Raw genomic sequence first — 22119 nt, forward strand, 5'->3', positions numbered from 1 at the left:
TGCTCGTTCACGGGATTCGTTATTGCCAAGGCTATGTCAGATACGACTGCACTGAGTGTTGCCCAAGTGCTCGAAGAATGTGTGTACCGACGGTTCGGAGCCCCATCATTAATAAGGCATGACCGCGACCCACGCTTCATGAGCGAGGTGTTCCAAGCGTTCGCAGAGATGATGCAGTCAAGATCAAGAGCGACTTTGAGCTATCGGCCACAGGCTAATGGACAGCAGGAACGCTCGGTGAAGTCAGTGATGGGGTCCGTACGGGTGTACGCGGAAGACCCTCTACAGCAAGATTGGGACGAAATCGCGGAGAAGCTAGTATTTGCTATTAATACTTCTCAAGACACTACGAGGAAGGAAACGCCGTTCTGCCTCGTTCATGGTTGGGATGCGCAGTCGACGTTGCGGGCAATGTCGTCATCACTCAAACGAGGACTCGGCAAGCAGTCTGACGCACTGGCGTGGCGGCGTGAGATCAATCGACAACATGAGGTCGCCCTCACTATGGCCAAAGATTATCAGGCTGTAGAAAAGGAGCGAAGGGCTAAAAAGCATAATGATGTCCTGAGTCGACTGGAAAAAGCTGCTGTACCTCAACCAAGTGGAAACGAACACTCGGCGGGTCCTCCAGAAGCTTCGGAAGAGATGGAAGATCCTGCAAGAGCTCCACCGAGATCTCTTTTTGAGATTGGGAGCCGGGCGTGGTTGTACATGGAACGCGTCAAACCGGGCTTGACAAAGAAATTAGCTCACCGATGGCATGGACCTTTTCGGATCAAACGCGAGGTGGAAGAGTTTGCGTACGAGCTGGAACTGCCTGACCGGAGTGGGTATCGCTTCTACCCAGTAGTGCATGTGTTGAGACTCAAGACTGTCAACGAGTTCAACAGTCGACCGAACACTCGGTTGGTACTTGACGCGACTAATGAAGCAAGACTCGACTTCGATGAGGAACTACTGCCTGAAGACAGCTGGGAACCAGATCAAGTTGCCGGTGAATATGAAGTCGAGGCTATCCTCGACGACAGAACACCACTAACGACGAGCACGGAGCGTGCTGTACGCGAGTTCAAAGTCAAGTGGGTAGGCTATGAAGATCCAACTTGGGAGCCAGCATCCAACTTGTCATGTGGAGGTCTGCTGTACGACTATTTGCGAGCCAAGAAGAGCGAGAATCGGCTGCAGATGGCGCAAGTGGCGGACGAAGACTAGCGTGACTGAATCACGTGTGAACTGTCCACAGGGCGATGCAGCCTGTGGTAACAGACGAAAAACGTTACTGCAACAACAAATTGTATATGCATTTGAAGAACAACATGAACATGATTACGCTGTGGAAGTGATTAAGAATAAGAAAACATGAATGCCGACCCGCGGAGCGACCACTGAAAACGAAGTCACGCGGGACACCTCAACCGTTTAGCTGAGATGTTGGAGAACGTCGTAGAACGTGCAGCGAGGATTCAAATCGATTCCCAAGTGTCTGGGCCGCGGTGGCCAAAGAGTGTCAAACGAAGTCGAGTCACCATTCTCCTTCTCCTCTTTCATCAGGAACCTGAGCCTCGACAGCTGGAGCTGCAGCCGGACTCTGCGAATCCTCGGTACCAGCCTCAATAGAAGCAGCTGCCAGAGTGAGACGTGGAGTAACCGGTGACGAGTCAAACAAGCAGGCGCAGGAGGAGCAGCAGGGGCCATCTCCACGGATTCAGCGGCGACGGGGAGTGCTGTAGGAGCTACTGCAGGGAGTGAAGAGTCCGGGGCAGGAAGCACCGGAGGGTCGGTTGATGACGCTGCTGTCGGAGGAAGTGCAGCAGACTGAGGAGCGTTCGAACCCTCGGCCTTGCCCTCCTGAGAAACAAGTCGAGTAATGCGAGGTGATGAGCAAGGTACCGATGATTGAAGAGAAGGATGAGCTGACGTACCTCCAGCTGTTCACGTTCGCGACGTCTACGAGGATTGAGACGCTGAAAAGCGTCGGACACGACTCGATTCAGACGCTTGGACATACGGTGGCGAGATGGTGAATTGAAGAATGAAGAAATGTCACAACGGGCACCAGTACCGTGGCTTCCATTGCGACAGGGGCAGTTGTGGTGTAGTGATTTCTCCGTGGTTGCAGATTATCACCCGTCGACAAAGACGTGACACCGCCCAAGTTGTTCAAGCGACGAACCCTCGGTCAGGTGATGTACGGAGACGCCAAGGTGCAAGGGACTCGACGGCGTCACCTCCGAGTTTTCAACAAATATCGGATACGGCCTTATGTCACTGAATCCAGGCTGTCCTTATTATTAATAATGGACTGGCCGGATTTGCATTCAGCGGACCATCTACGGTACGAACCCTCAGTGGCGGTTGGGATGAGTTCGCGGAAGACTCAGCGACCTTTGGAAGGCACGTTCACCGTCTGGGACAGGGCGCGGACCGTTAAAGATGTTCATGCGACGGTGCAGACGACGCTTGGCATGCAATAAGATCCATAACGGATCATTGTTCACTTGATATTTGTATACTTGATTATGACTTCTTATTAGGAATAGACCCGAAAGGGTAAGCTTAAATACATAACAGAATTTCCACTCAAGCACACAGAGCGACGTCCGGCTTCAAGGTAAGCGTCAGGTCAAGCTTGTTTGAGTGTGTTATGCCTGTCGGTGAACTCGAAGCTCTGTAGCGAGGGTTCATCCGGCAAGGCCAAGAGACTTTGTGTATTGGCCGATTATTATCGGGAGGTTTTACGTGACGGCTTATTGTTGCCTATTTGCACGACTGGGAGTGCTTGAATTGCCTCCCTTTTATTTCTTCCAGCCGAGTGTTGAACACTCGGTGATCTCGTAAAAGGCTTACCCGTGCCTGGTACCCTTCCGCTGTTGGGACCACGAGGATTCAAAATACCTACTAGCTTTGCTCGTGCTAGTAGCGTGTTCTTATTTTTACTGGTTGGCCTATATAAGTAGTTTACAAGGTCCAGTTTGTCCCGGTGCAAGGGCAGAACTGGGGTCTTCAGGTCCGCCCGAACGATCGTTTACTATCCTAGTAGACGTATTGTTGTGGGAACATCCTAACTACATTTGTAGCTAGAGTTCACGGGGATTTCCAACACCACAGTTTCTGGTGCGGGGACACCAATCCTAAGGGCTTGGTGGGCAACCAGCTCAACGTCGTCACCACATGCAGGAAGGCTTCTCCCACAAGGAGTTGGGCATGTGTGTAGTCATCAGCATCGCTCTGATCCTTGGTAGAACCACGCCGTTAGCACGCTCCACAATGCCGTTCTCTTGAGAAGAATAGGCTTTCGTAAACTGCTGCTCAATCCCTTGGTCGACGCAATAGTCACTTAGCTCCTTGCTTGCAAATTCACCGCCTTGGTCAGAGTGTAGTCGTCGCACCTTCTTCTCAGGAAAGCGAGTTCGCAGCCTGTTCAACAGGACCTTGATGTGGAACGTTGCTTCACTCTTCTTCTTGAGTAGGAACGGCCACTTGTACCTTGTAGACTCATCTATGATAAAGAGAAACATAGTAGCTCCATCCACAGACTGTTCGTTCACAGAGCAAATGTCCATCATGAGAGTCTCCAGAGGTTCGGACTTCCGCGATGGAATCCGTTTATAAGATATTATTTTCGCCTTACTGGCAGCACAAGCAACGCACTCGTAGGAAGTCAGACCTTTTGCATTCATCTTAACTCTAACATCGGGTTTGTTTGCCAACACTTTCACCGTCTCCATGCTCATATGACCAAATCGTTGATGAAGCAGCTCCATGGCTTTCTTGCTGTCCATGTCCTCTTTTAGAGACGCCATCACCATCACTCCAGTCACTCTCTCTGCACGTAGTCGGTAGATACTGTCACGCATCATGAACTTGAGTGACGTGCTTGGCTTGGAGATTCAAGCAGTCTGTTGGTCCTCTGAGCATGTCAACTTGAAGTTGCCCTTCGTTTGTAGGTAGCCCAAACTAATGATGTTCACCTTCGCGTTCGGTGTGTACACCACGTCGTCTAAGAAACGGTCCTCGAGCTGGCCCGTTGCCTGGTTAACAACACGCAATAGCACAGACCCACAAAGAGAAGTGTGTTCAGATGTGCCATTCGCAAAGTCAAGTCGACTAGCTTGGTCTTCCCTTATGGTAGTAAACAATGACAGGTCACCACAGACATTTGCCTGGGATCCTGAATCAAGTATCCACTCCACAAACTCAGACCGAGCTGATTGCATACCTTGGTTCTGGTTCACAGCGTTGACTTGACGAGAGTTGGGTGGTCTGTTCTCACGACGGTCTTCAAATCGACGTGGAGACATGTTCCGCCCTTGGAAATTGTCACGTCGAGGTGAGGGTCCTCGTCCTCTCGGAGGATTGTCACGCCACTGCTGCTGCGGAGACGACGGTCCATAGCGACTCAGTCGATCATCGCGTTGGGGTGGCGGCTCATAGCGACTCGGTCTCTCGTTACGTCACTGCTGCTGACGCGGTGGAGATCGATAACGCCCTGGATTCCCTCTTGGTTCACGTCCTCGCATTGACGGAGAACGGCATCTTCCTCTTGGTGGAGTTCGTTCTCGATTGAAGAATCGGGGTGGTGAACGACTTCGTCCTCGTCCTTGGATAGGAGGGTCAAAGTGTCCAGCATCTTGACTCCAGCGTCCTCTCTCGTTCGCACTCTCCAAGTTATGTCTGTAATCATTGCGCATCCCTGGTTCTTGGCGTCTGTTAAACCCGACATCAGGACCTCGACAGCTATTCCCCGGCACAGCCGAACCCCCTTGTGGCTCAGCTTGATTGCGCCATGGCTCAAGTGTAGGTCCTTTCGAGTTACTCGACAGTCCTTGCCCCAAGTAGTAGATGACTGATTCCCACGTAGGTACCAATCCGGCTGTAGACTGATTGCCCTCCCACTGAGTCTGCGCAGTACTCGATACAGTAGGTTGCATGTTTTGCAGTACAGTAGCTTGTACATCCTGTTGAACAGCAGGTTGTCCAGTAGGTTGCACTTCAGGTTGTACCGCAGGTTGTATGGCAGTCTGCACAGCTACAGCTGGTGCTTGCAGTGTAGGCAGTGAGGTTAATTGTCGTTGCTGTAGTACTTGTCTTCCAACTTGTATGTGTTGAACAGGAACTCCAACTTGCAGCTGCAGTCGCTGCGTTGCTTGCGCAACCGACGATTGAGTGCGTTGCGTACTTGCACGCACCCCTTCAACAACACGACGCTCTCCTCCTTCTTCACTTTCCGCAGGAGACGTTAGTGACCATACAGGTGATTGCGTAGCCGTAGGCGATAGGGCAGCACCATCCGTAAGGTCAATCGCATTCGCATCGCATAGTGATAGGTTAGCAAACAGTCCTTGGCCATCTTCTTCCAACGCTACCGCATCCACACGACGTACGGAGTTCACCAGCGACACGGGATCCTGGGTTGTCTTTCTTGCAGCTTTCTCGCGAGCTCTGGCTTCAGTTGCTGGCCAATGAGAGCCGTACACTCGGCATACCAATGTCCTTCTCCTTGACAGTTCGCGCAGTTTGTGCGCTGCTTCTTATCTGCAACGCCCTTATATCGCTTGCGCTGTTGCTTGTTGCGCTTGAGTCCTCGAGCTTGACCTTGTCCTTGGTCCGTTCCGACGTGAGCAACTTGCATTGAATTCGCAACCGGTTGTCTGGTCTGTGCACGCAGCTGGTCACGCTGGTGTTCAGCAGCGCGCAGTCGTTGTAGAGCTTCAGCAAGTGTAAGTGTCTTACGATCATGGTTGTTAAGCCAATCGCCATGCTCACGGGCGAGATCTTTAAATGCTTCCACGCTGTTCGACAGTAGTAGGCTTGCATGTTGCCTCTCAGCGAACTCACCATTAGCTTGTGTAGAAGTGTCACCTTCTTCGCAATGTCGTCAACATACTGTGATACCGACTCGTTTGGCTTGAGCCGGCGCGTCACTAGCTCTTGCAGTAGGTAATCAGGATTAATACCATCTCCAGCCTCAAAGTGCTGCGTAATCGCATCGTAGGGCATAGCGGCGGTGTCCATATTGTCGTGGATGTCGTCGATCTTGAACGTCGTACGTAGGTCAACAGACAGTGACAACGCAAGTGCTGAGAATGCCTTATTCTTGCGCGACTTGTACCACACGCGATATATGTCACGACGAATGCCTTCTACTGCATCGTAGCGCTCAGGGCCATAGGTGATGTCTCCCAGCATCTTCGGCTCGAAGTGCAACGGCACCTCGCTCTTCCAGGCTTTGTAGTCGCCCTTCAGATGGAGCTTGGGCAGCTTGATCGGGGGCGAGTTGATGAGGACCTTGGTGTACTCAGCCAGCTCGCCGACGTTGTAGCGGCCAGTAGGGTTCATGTTGTCTAGAGGGCGCCACGGATCGTCGGGGTCTCGGTCGCCCTTTTGTTGGTTTAGCGGCGATTGGGGAGGATTGTCAACTGGCACGGATTCTTCCGTGTTCGTCGACAAAAGTTTATGCATACTTTCGAGTAACATTTGGAATAACGGGCGGCCACCCGGGATTCCAGCCAATGAACGAATTAGTCGCTCTGCATCACTGTGCGACAGTGTTGCGTCATTGTTCAAGCTTGAATTTCCTGCCAATGGGGTTGAAGCTTGATCTTGATTGGTCGAAATTCCAGAACTTGTGTCTGGAACACCAGCAGCCACGTCAGTCGCACACTGCGCCCTGATTGGGCTCATAACCAGTGGTGACGTAGGGTTCGTCACGGGGGGATTGTTCTCCATGTGTCGATCGCTTCTAAGAGTAGGAGCCATTTAAATGTAAATACACTTAAATGTCAACTTTAGGAAACTAATCAGGAAGTAACGTAAGCACGTAAGTGCCGGGCAAAAGGCCGCGACAGGACTGCGGTGTCTGGCGAGGCTGCTCTTCTCTGCTGCTCTCTGGTGAGCGGCAGGCGTCAAAACGCAAAGTGTGGAGCAGCCTCCGCCAGAACACCGCTGTACCGCAAAAGTAGATTAGTATACAAATAGCAAATAAGTCGATACTAAACTCTAGATAAATTGTGACGACTGGTGAGAGCACGGCGCAAAGGAACAGCGACGAGGAACGAGTCGCGTGGCGAGGAGCGAAGCGGAGGAGGGCGGCGAGAGTCCAACGAAGGGGACTCGAAGGTAAGGCGTAGGAGGCAGTTGATGTGCCTCGAAGAAGGTAAATTGGAAAGTGAGATTGAAATGGTTAGCTGTTTGTCGGCTACGAGGAAGTGCTTGTTAGCATTGCCTTGGTATCCTATGTAAGTATATGCATTTCACTATACTAGATTCTAAGTAGTCCTTGAGTCGAATCTTGAAGTAGCGTAGCGTAGTAGTGAACCGCGGTTCATTTGAACCGGGTCAGAATCTCCATAGTGAATCTAAATGAAACAGAATGACTGTCATTGAAGTTCCATGTTTGGCAATACTCGTCCAAACATGGTGATTGCCTTCCGGTCAGGCGTGTGTCTGCCTGGCCGCTCATTGGCAACTTAAGAAGACAGTTGGCAGTCAGCAAAAACAAGTAGGAAAGAAAAAAGAAGAAAGTGGGACGCATTGGTACCAACGTCATGGCCATCGCTGGCTGTGACGTTGGTGCGTCGTTACATCCTCCCGGACTTGACTTCTCGTTGACGCTTGTTGAAGTCGGAAACGAGAACCTTCCAATGCGACACATGGCGGATGTCTTTTTCGCGCTCCCAGGTTGCTTCGTGATCTGGCAATCCGTGCCATTTCACAAGCCATTCAGGTTTGCGATTGAATTGACGCTTGCGAAGAAGCTTCTCGATGATGTGCATCGTTGCGCCAGTGTAGTCGTCAATAATCAGTCTCGAGGCGTTTGGGATAGGACGAGTCTTAAAACGCGACGGGTTTTTAACGTAATGACTCAACACGTCCACATTGAACGTGGAGTTCAGACGACTCATGCTTCGCGAAAGATTCAACTTGGCCACATTCGGGTTGATCATTTTCACAATCTCGAATGGTCCAATCTTGCGAGCAGCGAGCTTAGCTCGTTTCCCATCAATGTCTTGAGTCACATGGGCGGAAGGAATGCGACGTGTATCCAGCATGACTAAGTCTCCTTCCTTGAACGTGATCGATGATCGCTTCTTGTCATAGTATTTCTTCTGACGTTCTTGGGCTTGAAGAAGATGCTTCTTTGCCAAATCAATGATCTCTTGGCGTTTGTCTTGGAACTGTTTCGCATATTCAACAATTCCACGCTGAATTTGAGTCATGGTACTGGGATTGCTCAAAGGATTCAACGGATTTCGTTCCTTGCGTCCAGTATCAACTTCAAAGGGCGACATACCGGTAGATGCGCTGGCGAGAGTAGCATGAGCATACTCAATCGTTCCGAGATTATCCGACCAATCACGTCCGTGGTACGATATCATGCAGCGTAGAGCGTCTTCCAGAATCAGATTCTGGCGTTCGGTTTGTCCATCGGCTTGGGCACGATAGGAAGCTGTCATGTGCAGACGAATTCCCATGAGCTTGGCCAAGGATGACCAGAACTTGGAGACGAACTTGGAATCTCGATCGCTGATGATGATCGATGGTAAACCGTGTTGGCGAACAACGCAATCAAAGAAGTGATACGCAGTCTTCTGTGCATCATCAGTCCGGCTGCACGCACGATACTTCGGGCGCTTGGACAACTTGTCGACAACAGTCAAGATTGCATCAAAACCATTGGAACCAGGTAATCCAGTGATAAAGTCCATAGAGACGACAGGCCAGCATTCCTCAGGAATCGGAATGGGAATCATCTTGCCATTCTTGCGAGCATTGCTGTGTTTCCAGCGAGTGCAAGTTTCACAACTTTCCACATAATCGCGAACGTCTTGGTCCAAGGTGGGCTAATGATACCATTGCGAAATGCGAAGGTACGTTCGATGAGCTCCAGGATGAGGAGCAATATTGGAGTCATGGAAGCAAGAGATGATGTAAGTTCGAAGATGATTGTCCCGAGTAAACGGAACACACAAGCGCATCATCGTCTGATACTTGCGGAAAAGAAAACCATTTTGTTTGACAAATGGTTGTTCCGGATGCTTAAAACAATCTCCGTAGTCTGGGCAATTGCGATATCCAGCAGCGAATTCTCTGCTAATCGAATCAGACCAACCGAGCGAGCTCCAATTTTGAGCTTGTTGGGTCACATTGGTGGCCACAACAATATTCTCAGCCGCAGCGACGGTACGTGGAGTTTCCACTGGTACATGTCGGTAAGCTTGAGTTAAGGTCGGAACAAGGCGCGTGTAGTAACCAGCAGCAACATCCTCCCCACGAAATTGAGGGCGAGAGGGTGGTCGAACCAATTGTTGGTTAAGACTGCGGTAGTCGGTAATAACGCGTCGATTTGTCAGGTTTCGAGCTGCACGGGTGTGGCAGCGCGTGGTACACTGATGAAACGAAACCGTATTGATCGCATGCTCCGAAGATTGACGCGACAAGGCATCGGCAACCACATTGAGGTGTCCCTTAACGTGATGCAACTTGAACGTAAACTGTGCGAAAAACGTCAAATAGCGAGCTAATTTCGCTGAAACCTTCGGGTGGTGCAAAAACCATTTGCAAGCAGTGTTGTCCGTGTAGATATCAAATTCACGACCATATAGGTAGTGACGCCACTTGTCTAACGCTAATTTAATAGCGAAGAGTTCTTTCTCGTGTGTTGGCCAATTAATCTCGTGAGGACCAAGTTTCTTCGAGAAGAAGGCGATCGGATGATCTTGACAGGAACGAACTTGAGAGATAACGCCACCAACACAGTAGCCAGAGGCATCTGTTGTCACGATGAAACGTTTCTCGTAATCCGGTAGCTGCAACACGGGTACTTCTTGAAGAGAAGATTTGATTTCCTCAAACGAACGCGTCTGTTCTGGACCCCAGCTCCAGACATGTTCTTTCTTGACAAGAGAACCAAGAGGCAACGCAATAATGGCGTAATCACGGATAAAGCGACAGTAATAACCTGCGAGACCCAAAAAGCTTTGTAGTTGTTTTTGGTTTAGTGGCGTAGGCCACTTTGCAATCGCTTCAGTCTTGCGAGTATCAACAGCAAGTCCTTTGGCAGAAATCGTATGGCCGAGAAACTTAACTTCGGACTGACCAAAGTGACACTTCGAGAGATGACAGAACAAATTCTCAAGACGAAGAACCTCGAAGAGAGTTTGAAGATGCTCAACATGCTCTTCCAGACTGGTGGAAAAGACACAAATGTCATCCAAGTAGACAACAATGAATCGGTACTTCGCAAAGAGTACCCTCATGAGGCGAGACCAAACACCAGGCATACCGACCAATCCCATAGGAGCTACACACCACTGGTAAGTTTCAGCGTGCGTGCGAAAGGCGGTATACTTGCGACTCTTGAGCGCGATACGCATCTGGTGATATCCTTGAGCCAAATCTAGAACTGAAAAGATGACACAACCAGACATTTGATCGAAGCGTTCGTCGATGCGAGGCAGTGGAATCTTCTGAACAATCGACTGCGAGTTCACATAGCGATAGTCGATGACCCAACGGATAGGCAAAGTCGAGTTGCCAGAGCGTACCCACTCAGAGCGAGACAGCTGATGTCCAGAAGTAAGATTTTTCTTTGGAATCCCAAAGATGTTGGACACCCATGGAGAATTAGAAACTTCGATCCATCCTTTCTTCAGCTTCTCTGCAACAAAGAGATCCAGTGCATCCTGCTCAACCGTAGACAGGCGGAACGGAGCACGGCTACTTGGAACAGCATCAGGTTTTATGTGGAGTTCGAAATCCACACGACGTGAAGGCGGTAAACCATCCGGTAAAATTTCCGGAAAGACGTCAGTAAAACGCTTCAATAAGTGAGTGATCGGAATAGGAGTCGACTCACTAACTGGCGTGACCGCACAAATCTTGACACGGTACACTTCCTTGTACAAATGTTTCTTCACGTTACGTTTAAAGTCAACAGCAGCAATCTCCACAGCTGCTTGACTAGCAACCGTTGATGGAGGTGCACAAGACACACTTGGAAACGAAATCTCATGCGAACGCCAATTGATACATAGTTGAAACTTGGTAAACCAAGGTTTGCCCAAGATGACATCATGGGCAGATCCAAGTGACCATTCCATGACTTGAAGTTTGCGGAACGGTAGCGACCAAATTCAATAGTCGCTTGACCTTTCTTCACAGAACGCGCTTTCGTAGAGGTTCCATCGAACCGAGTGACTTGTGAGACACCAGACGTAGCGGTGTTAGCGACTAACCCTGGGCTAACAACATTGCACGTAGCACCACTGTCGAACATGATGACGACAGATTTCCCATCACAAGTCTCTTGTTTACGAATGAGCTCGTTCTCACGGTGCATGGACGACAAGGTGGACGTGGAAATCTCTTCCACTTCAACAACCTCAACCTCGTCATCGGAACGGGTCATAGACGCTCGTTCAGCAGCAGCAGTAGTAGGAGAAGAAGAATTAAAGTTCGCGGCAGATTGCTCGTGACGGTACTTTCGAGCATACTTCTCCTTGTTCTTCAACTTGAAGCACTGCTCAATGACATGACCAGACTTCTTGCAGTAGCGACATCGCTTGTTAGACGACGAAGAAGAAGCAGAACGGCGATTTCTAGTACTCCCTGAGTCAATTTCCATTGGCTCGGGTTCGTTCACATGCAGGACCTTATGGCCCGGTTGACCGATGAATTTGTGCCTCCGAATTTGCAAGAGCGTTTGCGTGATCAATTGTACGCGCTCAAGCAGAAATTTTGCTCTATCTTGGAAGATTACATCTCTCGCTTCCGTGAAGCCATCATGCAAGTGACAGACATGAGTGAGTTGGACAAGATCACTTACTTCACACGTGGACGAGTCAGTCCTACGCGCGAAGAGGTGCAATACCGTCGCTGTACAACAGTGTCGCAAGCAATGAAGATTGCTTTGGAGTATGATCGATCGCATCATGTCCGCGGTAAGAACTATCGTCCACCGTTCTTTTCGCAGGACCGATCGCGCTCTCAGTCCAACAACAATTCGCACCAAAAGCAAGCCACGCCTATGCGTGTTCAGGACCTTGATATCACGCTTGTTCAGCTTGTACCAAGCGGCAGCATTTCCTTTAAAGTTCGCAGTAGTCATGGCCAAAATTCGAGAACTTTGGTTGTCGTTTTGCCAATCGATGTTTTTGGCATCAAAGTACTGAGCAAGTTGCTCGAAGTACAAATCAACAGATTCTCCCATCGTGCCTTGAAATTCAGGCAGACGGATACCTTCCACTTTCACTTCACGCTTACTCATGGCTTCAAGCAGTTGTTGCTGCTTGTCAACCATTTCGATGAGTTTCTGCGTGATAGCGTCAGTAGACCATCCTTGAGGATTCAAGGAAGTCATGGTTGATTGTCGAAAAATTCAGCGATGAAGTGCCGAAAGGGTAGTCGGGTACAGGTGGACAGCGACGAGGGGTGCAGGTACTGAATTGATCCGGTTCTTATAGACCAGACACTTACAGTACACACGCAATCAGTGATAACACCGATAAAGGATGCGACGTTAGGTACGGGTACTAACTTGATCCGGTTCTTATAGACCAGACGCTTAGTGCAGTACACACGCAAAACCTCAACACGGCAAGCCGTATGAAATGAGGTCGCAACAAAGAAATCCGACGAATGTGGAGGCGAACAACGACGACACACGCTCAACGAGCGGCTTTCCACGTGTCGCGTAGCGAATAGAGAATGAAGAACACCCTCCCGGACGAAAAACAGCAAGTGCTACCAGATGTGACGACTGGTGAGAGCACGGCGCAGAGGAACAGCGACGAGGAACGAGTCGCGTGGCGAAGAGCGAAGCGGAGGAGGGCGGCGAGAGTCCAACGAAGGGGACTCGAAGGTAAGGCGTAGGAGGCAGTTGATGTGCCTCGAAGAAGGTAAATTGGAAAGTGAGATTGAAATGGTTAGCTGTTTGTCGGCTACGAGGAAGTGCTTGTTAGCATACCCTTGGTATCCTATGTAAGTATATGCATTTCACTATACTAGATTCTAAGTAGTCCTTGAGTCGAATCTTGAAGTAGCGTAGCGTAGTAGTGAACCGCGGTTCATTTGAACCGGGTCAGAATCTCCATAGTGAATTCAAATGAAACAGAATGACTGTCATTGAAGTTCCATGTTTGGCAATACTCGTCCAAACATGGCGATTGCCTTCCGGTCAGGCGTGTGTCTGCCTGGCCGCTCATTGGCAACTTAAGAAGACAGTTGGCAATCAGCAAAGACAAGTAGGAAAGAAAAAAGAAGAAAGTGGGACGCATTGGTACCAACGTCATGGCCATCGCTAACTGTGACGTTGGTGCGTCGTTACATAAATGCACTCTCGTTTGAGTACACGATCTTGGCAGCGCACAGCCAACGATGTCCTTGTGCATACAGTCCTTGGTATAGTCCTTCGCCATTGCACGCATATGTACTCAGTGTAGCCGGTTGTAGTGCAGCCGCAAGCTGCACTGCCAGGCGCATGAGTGTCCTTGGGATGTGTCTTTGCAGACACTGGCAGTGGACGGTGGCTCGTAGATGGGGGCACCGGACACTGGCAGACTGCAATGCACTGGCGCTCGACACGCAGGTAAGTTTACAGCTCACACTTAAGTTTAGAAGTGTACTACCGTCTTACCCCGCTTCAGACGCCTAGGCTTTCAAAAAAAACAGCTCACTGGGCATTGTATTCGTATATAAAGCCTAGGCTTACAATTGCAGACATAAACTAAAAATCAGAAGAACAGCATCGACAGCATGTCGATTATCCTACACATGCATCCCATTCACCTTGAGCGAAAAGTAGAAGCCAATTCGTGCAAGGTGCACCGTGTCCGTGGGGTTGTCAACTGTGTACGTGTACTCTGAGACGACATTGCAGTCTTCATCCAGAGTCTTGACTTCAATATTCCAGTGGTGCATGTGTGCTGCAGCAAAAAGCTCGAGCTCGCCTGGTAGCGTCTCTCCGCTCTTCAGCGAGGTGATATAGTCAATATCAAACAGACCGTCCAAATCCTGTAAGTTGCTCATGTACTCAGTGAGCACGTCAATGTACTCGTGAAGCTGCTCACCGCTACTGTATCGCAGACAGCAGAACAAGCTGGTTCGCATGTCCTCAGGGAGGTACCAGGTAGGTCGAGCAACACACAGCTCTTCACGATTGTCATTCTCATCCACATGTGCTGATAGCGTAGATGCCATTCGTTCATGTCAACTGACGGGCTTAAGAGATCGCGGAGAGGCGGATGCAAATTTTTAACGTCGAACTCCATCTTTGGCACCAGGCCACATAGCAAAAACGCTTTCGAAATCTCAGTGCGTTTTTTTGTAGCAACCCAGTCCAAAACCCACTGGGAAACCTTGTCGTATCGCGGAACTTTGGGGTTCCCTGCTTTTGTTTGAAGTCGTTTGTCGTCCAAAGCCGAGCTAATGTAGTCGTCGTATTGCTCCCTGTAGAAAGCCTGAAAGCTTCTGTTAACAGCAACATCGAGGGGCTGGAGGAGGTTGGTAAGGTTGGGTGGTACCAATAAAACGAAAATATTGTACTGTCGCAGCTTCTTCTCGTCATACAACTTGACGTGACACGCGTACGAGTCAATAACGAGGAGTACAGGCTTTCGGTAAAACTGAGTTTCTTTTCTGGTACAGATTACGTTTTGGGCGTACTCAAGAAGTATGGTTTCACTCCACATCCCCGTTGGGTTCACATCCACAAGAATTCCCTCAGGAACCGAAGGCTTATTCTTGAGCTTAGAGAAAAGAACGTGAGGAGTCAGGAATTGACCATCTCCAGTAATGGCAAAAGTTGCAGTGAGCCGTTTGTGGCTACTTCCTCCCTTACTCAGCAGAACTTCTCTCACACCACGGGTTGTAATAGTCGACTTCGGCTCGGTCTCGAAATATCTCGGGACTTGGTCCATATTGATGACGTTACAAGGCTGTGTATTGTGTTGTTCGATCAGTTGTTGTGCATTTGTGATAAAATCAAGACAAATTTAGCTGGCATTCTCGGAAGAGTTCTTGCACTGGTCTGCCTCCTGGATACAAGGTTGTTACGGTCTTTAAATCGAGCCAGCCAGCCCGATGACGCTTGGAACTCACGACGATCTTCTTCCGGGGTCGCGGCCATCATGGTACGATGGATGTTGAGTGCATGGAGTTGTATGTACTTGTCTTTTGCACGCAAATTCTTACGGTTTCGTGCTATCACCCAGTCGTGAACTTGTTGCTCTAGTGCGTGGTGCTCTGGTTTTCTGCCTGCTCCTGGCATCCTTCGTCGTGAACGGGTAGCGAGTTGGCTGTTCTTCGATGCGCTGACCAGCAAGTCTTTGCGGTCCCACCAGTTTCTGACCATGGACGGTGTCACCTTGTGCTTCTTAGCAAGCGCGTGGAAGCCAGAACCGTCCACACCGGCCCTGTATTCACTAATTACACTTAGCTTGAACTGCAGACTGTAACTGGTTCGCTTCTTGGATGTCATGGTAGATAGAAAATGAAAAATAGCTGACTGTTCTGGAGCGTCGATTGGTTGGCCATGAAGCTTTGGTTATGGCTCGCTGCTACCTATACCTTCCAGCTGGGTAGGCGCTCTATTTGACTGGGCGTACTACACGAGGTTCGGGTATCCTCATAATCAACGTTTTTATTCGATTTAAAAGCCTAGGCGTCTGAAGCGGGGTAAGACGGTAGCTCTTTACTTGGATAGCAATGTATCTCGAAAATCCAGAGCTGTTTCGTCGCAGGATATCAGCGATTAAAGGGCTATGCTAGCTGGGACGTGGACTGCCTCATCCTTAAAATCCCTTTTTCCCAGCCGCGTGTCCACTTGACTTCATCGTCCATCCGTTCGTGCAAATTGTCTAGACACCGCCTTATTTCCTCGCGACAGAAAGTAATGTAATCGGCATAGGAAGTGTCTCGTGCTTGAATGAGTGCCCGATGTGCGGGCGTGAGAAGAGCAACACACGCACCGTCATTGGATGCCAGAGGTACACAGGTCAAATTTTGGATGGAGAAGTCTGTCTGCACATCAGATCCATAGCACTGCCTTGCTAAATCCTTTGCCTGAATATCCGCCTTTACCTCCTCCCAAAGCGACTGCAATCCAAAAAAAGGGATACCAGCCCATGATCGCAACGGAAAACGAGGAACTTCACCGCTTTGAGTCAATATCTGCAGCTCAGCAGCAGTTCTTTTCACTTCGTGAGAATAGCCGAATTCTTTTACTCGAGCCACTTTACGCAGCCGCTTCAGTGATTTTCGCTTGAGCAGTTTCTCGCCTGAAAATGGCTTCACGTCGTCCAATGACAATACTGACGAGTCTAAGAACAGCATTAGACAGTGACTTAGTCTAATCAGTCTTGCTTCGAACGACAACGAGATCTGAATGTGATCCGCCAAGAACAGACTTCGAATGTCGTCCAATGCACTTTGGGTTGATGTCGAGCGTACTTTTTCACGTTTTTCCAGTTCTTGCAAAAGATGACCGTTGTTGGGGCTGCAGAGGTGCGGTCGCAGCTCTAAGGTGTGGTGGGTTTTGAGGTCCATCCACGACTGGTAGAGAGGCTCGAACGCAAAGAAAATATCGGAAATCTTGCGCCGTATTTCTTGCTTTGCCTGGTCTACCAAATTTCTCATGACAAATCCCGGTGCAAGAGTCAACAGATCAGCGTACAGATCCACTTGCTCTCGATATGACACTTCTTGTTGCAATACGAATGATCGAGCTTTCTCCATCTGACTGGACAGATACTCCTCCAAAGCGGCGGGGAGGTACACCGGCGGGAGCTCCTCGTTTTTTCCTTCTTGCTCGTACAACGCCTTCGTCTCTTCTTGGCATTTAGCGCTGACTTGATCGGCAAACTCTAGGAAAGGAACCGCTAATATCCGATCTTCTTCGTCTACTACTTCGTGATCACGTATCACTTCGTCTTGCCTCCCTGTTGCGGGATCAAACTCTGCCGGCTTGAGTTCAAGCTGACTCGGATTTCGAAGGAATCCAAAGTACATTCCTCGATGGTATATCTTCGCACGAAGCTGCATCAGCTTGGGTAACACATCACGTGTAAGGTTCGGCACATTGGACAACGAGTCCGAACGATCGTAACTTTTCCCTTCGTCGACTAACGAGTCAAGTGAAGCCAAGAGCGTGTTGATCGTAGCAGAACGTGCCTCACACCTCGTCATTTCAGATCGATATCGTTCTTGATCTGTTCGCCTAGGAAGCCCGAATTTCTGTCCAAGCCCCTCTTTCATCGCTAAGCTCTGCATACACGTCTGAGACCTTGCTTTGAACGTTTCCCATATGTCCATGTTCTGGCTCTGTTTGCTACTAATCTCATCAATTTGCTTCTCTCTCTCGGATATCTGATCACGGGCTTGAGCTTCGATCGTAGCGAGTTTTTCTCTGATGGCAGTGATCTCCCCGGGGTGATAATCACACCCACTTATAATCTCGGAGCTCATCAAATCGGGAAAAAGTTGAGACGAACAAGCACGTACGTAATCTTGGCAGGACGATAACAAACTGTCGATGTCACTAGCTGTCATGGCTCGAAGAACTGCTAATATCTCCATTGCCTCGCCTTTAAATACACCCAGGCGCTTCTTAGCTTTCACTTCCAGACCCTGGAGAGCTGCCAGGCTTTGCTGAAGTGGCAGCTGAGCCTGAAAGCCAATCTGCGCCATCCTGGTCTGCTCGATGTGTACAAGAGCCTCCTCCACTTTCGTTGCAAACGCAACTTGCTGTTCATCCATCTTTAGCCAGACTCCACGCAAAAGTCGCTCTTGTCGTTGCTGGTGATTCAGAAGTTCACCGACTCGAGGCTGGTAGAGCTGTACATCCAGTCTTCCATTCCGTGGCCAGTGGACGCGCAGTCTCTCCTTGAGGAGCATTGAAAAGCTTGCCTGGCGGTCATCGCGAGTTTCTTTCGTCTGCGTGTCATTTTTTGCAGCATCCGTGTGATACTTGGATAGAATAGCGTCTCGAAAAGAGGCTAGCAGACTCTCGACAGTGTCGCTGGGGACATTTAGGACCAAAAACTCCGCTTGAACTTTCTCCAGTACGCTTGGCTCCAAAGGTTGAGCCTCGACTTCCGTCTTGTCATCTCCATCGACACGTGAGCTTACGTTATCCTCACGGGGTGTCTTTTGTGTATACTGCTCACTTGAAGAAAATTCAGTTGGGCCAACGTGTAGAGGTGGCTGTTGATCTGTGTCCTCCTCGTCGCTTTGTACCAATATATTGTGAGCTAGATTAGCAAGAGAGAGAACTACAACCAACTCCAAGCCCGATGCTGTTCGAAAAGTTTCCTCTTCTGCAAGCTCACCAGAGTCACCATTCGACACTGGGTGGGCGGCCTCTCCTGTCCATGCCTCGACAATACGCTTGCCCTTCTCTTGAGAAATTGGCTTAAGCATCTCCTCAATATGCTGCGCACTGAGGAAGTGGTCTACGTTAAGCACCTCATCACTCTTGGTCTGATGCAGCTGCTTTAGCCCAAACAAGTCGCAGAGACGCTCCAGATACAGCAGACGCTGTGTAGCGATTGCTGCGACATTGTTACCTGCAGCAAGAGACACTCGTTTGTCATACGTCCGGTACTCACCTTCAATGAGCAGCAAGAGATCCGATGAACGCTGGAATTCCTCACGTAAAACATTGGTAGTCGGCGAGTGTCGGAGACGTGTGCAGCTCTGCGTGAACTTGGTCTCGAGATCGGCCAGAGTGTCTTCATCGAGCGTATCAAGGAGATCCATCACACTCAAGTTGACGTACTGAACCTTGTCGACGCTTTCCTCGAGGCAACGGACCACTCGGAGGAAGAACTTCGCCAGCTTCTCAACATGATCATACAGCTGTGCGCTCTGCTGCTCCATTCGCTTCCCCATTTCATCCACTAGTATTCGACCCTTTTGTTGTCGCGTGTCAATTTGAGGATCACATTCCCTCGAGATGATTTCATCCACGATACGATTAGCATTTGTCTGCAACTCGAGTTGCTCTGCGATGAAATGAAGATGCTCCTGCCAAGGTACGTCTAGTTCGGACGCGTACAAAAGCATACCAAGGCGGCGTTGCATCTTCCGAATAGCCTGGAGATCAACAGCGTTACCACTGCATTGGGGAACACTACTTGTCTTGCTCGCTGGGGCAGCTTCGGACAGCGACCGCTTCTCATTTGCAGTTCCCATTGATGAATTGACCGGATTCATACTAATTGGAGCTGGAATTGATGCGCCAGTGCCTTGAACGGAGCCATTCTCGCGGAGAATTGTGTTTAACTGGACTGATATGTCACCAAGTTCAGCTTGAAATTTGTCGCCCATGCCCTCCAAGTTTGTCAGCATGGAGATTTGAGACTGCAGACTCGGTAACAGCGACATGATCTCGCCTTTGGTGGCTTTTCGGACTTTCTCCAAAGTTGACTGCACCGCCTTCCGCCCCGCCTCCTTGCCCTGCTTTTCCATCACATTCGTCAGCGGCAACGCACTCAAGAGGACCCCCACTGAGCTCACCACTGGCTCCAGGTTTGTGTTGTAAATGAGATCAGCCGTGTTGAGCTGCTTCGCAAGAGTGTCAAGCTCAGTCTTCAAGCCCCCAGCGGCACGAAATAAGTCTTCCATCGAGTCGTCACTTAGCAGCATCACTAGAGCTGCCTTGGCCTCTTGAATCGCCCCTTCCTTGGCCATCGATCCAAAGCCATGCAGTTCCAAACGAAGCGCCTCTCTCAAAGCCTTCGCAGCGTCTCCTTTGGATTCATCAAGTTGCTTCAACTCTGACAAGAAAAACTGATTATTTTCTTCTTCAATTTGCTGCGTACAGCTCAGCTCCTCAAGAATCCGCGTCACTTGGTCCGAAGTCAGAGAAGCTCCTGCCTCCTTCAACTGCTGCAGAACCGCAAGACGCTGCTCAATGTGAAGTTTCTCTTGGAAAACTCGAATCTGCTCAAGCACAAGCCGTCGCTCCTCTGGGTCTGTAAACAGCGGAGAGTGGAGTGTGGCTTGGAACGAGGCAATCGCCTCATCGTGTCGTAGGTGACGCCAACGGGTCTGGCCCCGTTCCCAGGCGAGTCTGGCGTCCAAGAAGATATCGACATTGGCAGTCTCCAACCTGGCCACCAGATCTGCAAACACTCTGCGATTAGAGATCACTACTGTGTTGACTTCGTACGCCTCCGCTTCGATGATGCGCTCCACTTCAGGCGGCAAGGCATGTGCGGTTTCCATCAGCACATAAGTCAATCGCTGCAGTCTCCCACGTATTCGCCTGATGCGAGCTTGCTCGATTTCTTCCAGTCCAGCAGCGAATTGCTCAATCTCATCGGTTCGGTGCTGACAAACAGCGTCCAACTCGCTCCACATTCCAAGGATCTTGTCAGCGTCAGACGCCAGTAATAGTTCGTTGTTTGTAAGCACCACTTTAGCTTCTCGAATCCCCGAGTCAATCACGGCCAGAACTTCTTTCACGTGGTCTGCTGCGTGGATGATCGCGACTTCCACGTCCTCGCTAATGGCTTTGACTTCCTCTGCGTACAGCACCTGAGCTTCCATGTGGCAATCACGACGACGAACAGCGTTCAGTTCTATCTGACTGGCGCCTTCCGGCTGGGCTTTCCTCGGCTTTTGACTCGACTCGGCGCCGACACTGAAGAACTCGTCTCCCAGCTGTCGAGCCTCCAAAATCATTTGCGCCTCCTCACTGCACGCTGGCAAGGCCACGAAGCCGGCTCGATTCCGAGCTTGTGTCTGCTGCGATTCCTCGTCATCTTGTGCTTTCTGTTGCTCTGCATGTAAGTAAAACGAGGAGCTCGCTTTCTTCTGGCTGAGAGAGAGCAGGAGTTGCACCTCCGCTCGAGACTTCAGCGCTGTGGCGGCCGCTTCCAACGACATGCCACTGCAAATGGCCTCCAGCGTCTGTAACGGACACCCGAGAAGGGATAAAAACTGGAGGGGGGAAAATAAAGACTACTTTGAAGTATGATGATAACTGCGTTTTTGCGAGGTATCATCGCTTAGGGACTCTTCGTCCTCACTGGCAATAAAGGACCTTAACTCGTCCACCACGATGACAGACCCAGTCCGTCCTCATCAATCGTTGCCTAGTAAAGCCACAGCAACAATGCGATCAGCAGTGGCTGTGGGCAGACCAATCTACAAGGAGCAACACATTTTTTTTCACTCACCAGGATGTGAATGGCAGACGGTGTGGGGTCGTTGTCCGATAGATCCACACTTGACGACCGTCGACGGGCCAGGGATTGCCGCATGTCACCAGCACTAATCTCCTTCTCCGCCTTGTCTGTCGCCTCTGTCGTCGTAGCTTGAATGCCTGCTTCCAGCAGCATTCACAGTCAGCACAAATTCTCTTCAAAGCCCTCGTTAGAGTTAGTAGTTAGTAGCCCCCGAACCTTTTGCTGTCTTGGTCACGCGTGTGAAATTGATGTTGGTGACTCGGAAGCGAATTTCCTCGTGCAAGTCCATGTAGAATTTCTCTGCTCAGCAGTCAGCCCGTCAGTATCAAAACCAGTCATCTATTCGTTCACCAAAAGAAACGGACTGCACCTTGTCCTTCCGAGTACTTCCAGACCCAAAGTCTCTCTGCCGTGTCACTTTCCATGGTCACACAAAGAACGGGTGAGTAGACACAGCTAAGACCTCCCAGTATCTAGCACAAGAATAACTGAGGGTAGCTCACAAGTACGACGGCGTCTGCAAGGCGTAGGACGGGATGATGATGTCCTGTACAAAGTCCATACTAACTCGGATGTGTTCTTCCGTGCAGCTCACGATGCGTCCCTTGAGCACTTCGCCCACAAATGGTCTGAACACAACCAAGCGGAATTCCACCTGCGAGTGCGACGTGCCATCCGACGGGTGCACAAATGCGTCACCGATGCTCACGAAGTCGTAGAGCGTGATACAGAGCCCCACATCTGCGATGACCTTATTCGCGTACTTGCGGTCGATCTCCTCGATCAGAACTTGCGTGTAGTCAGCGTCGAAGAGCTCCGGAGCCACCGGAATGACGTCCGAGATGCGCGTCAGGACGAACATGGCTAACAAGTCAAGTTTCTGACTGGAGACTAAAGGCGGATGGGTTAAGTACGACGAGTGTAACAG

General features: G+C 50.0%; 2 protein-coding genes across 2 annotated transcripts; both read right to left on the bottom strand.

The window, feature by feature from the left end:
- Positions 1–15759: 15759 nt before the first annotated feature.
- On the bottom strand, positions 15760–20550 carry PITG_20628 (uncharacterized protein; the record flags this gene model as incomplete). Its single annotated transcript, XM_002895509.1, has 6 exons — positions 15760–16614; positions 16681–17034; positions 17122–18084; positions 18235–18311; positions 18384–19137; positions 19204–20550. The coding sequence occupies 6 exons, from the start codon at positions 20548–20550 to the stop codon at positions 15760–15762; spliced, it is 4350 nt and encodes a 1449-aa protein (XP_002895555.1).
- A 418-nt stretch (positions 20551–20968) lies between these two features.
- Positions 20969–22053, bottom strand: PITG_20629 (DNA-directed RNA polymerase III subunit RPC8, putative; the record flags this gene model as incomplete). The annotated part of the gene is made up of 5 exons (XM_002895510.1): positions 20969–21098; positions 21183–21328; positions 21408–21491; positions 21562–21608; positions 21695–22053. The coding sequence occupies 5 exons, from the start codon at positions 22051–22053 to the stop codon at positions 21048–21050; spliced, it is 687 nt and encodes a 228-aa protein (XP_002895556.1).
- Between the last annotated feature and the right edge of the window lie 66 nt (positions 22054–22119).

Source organism: Phytophthora infestans, genomic scaffold (genome assembly GCF_000142945.1).
Source record: "Phytophthora infestans T30-4 supercont1.165 genomic scaffold, whole genome shotgun sequence".
Taxonomy (NCBI): Eukaryota; Oomycota; class Peronosporomycetes; order Peronosporales; family Peronosporaceae; genus Phytophthora; species Phytophthora infestans.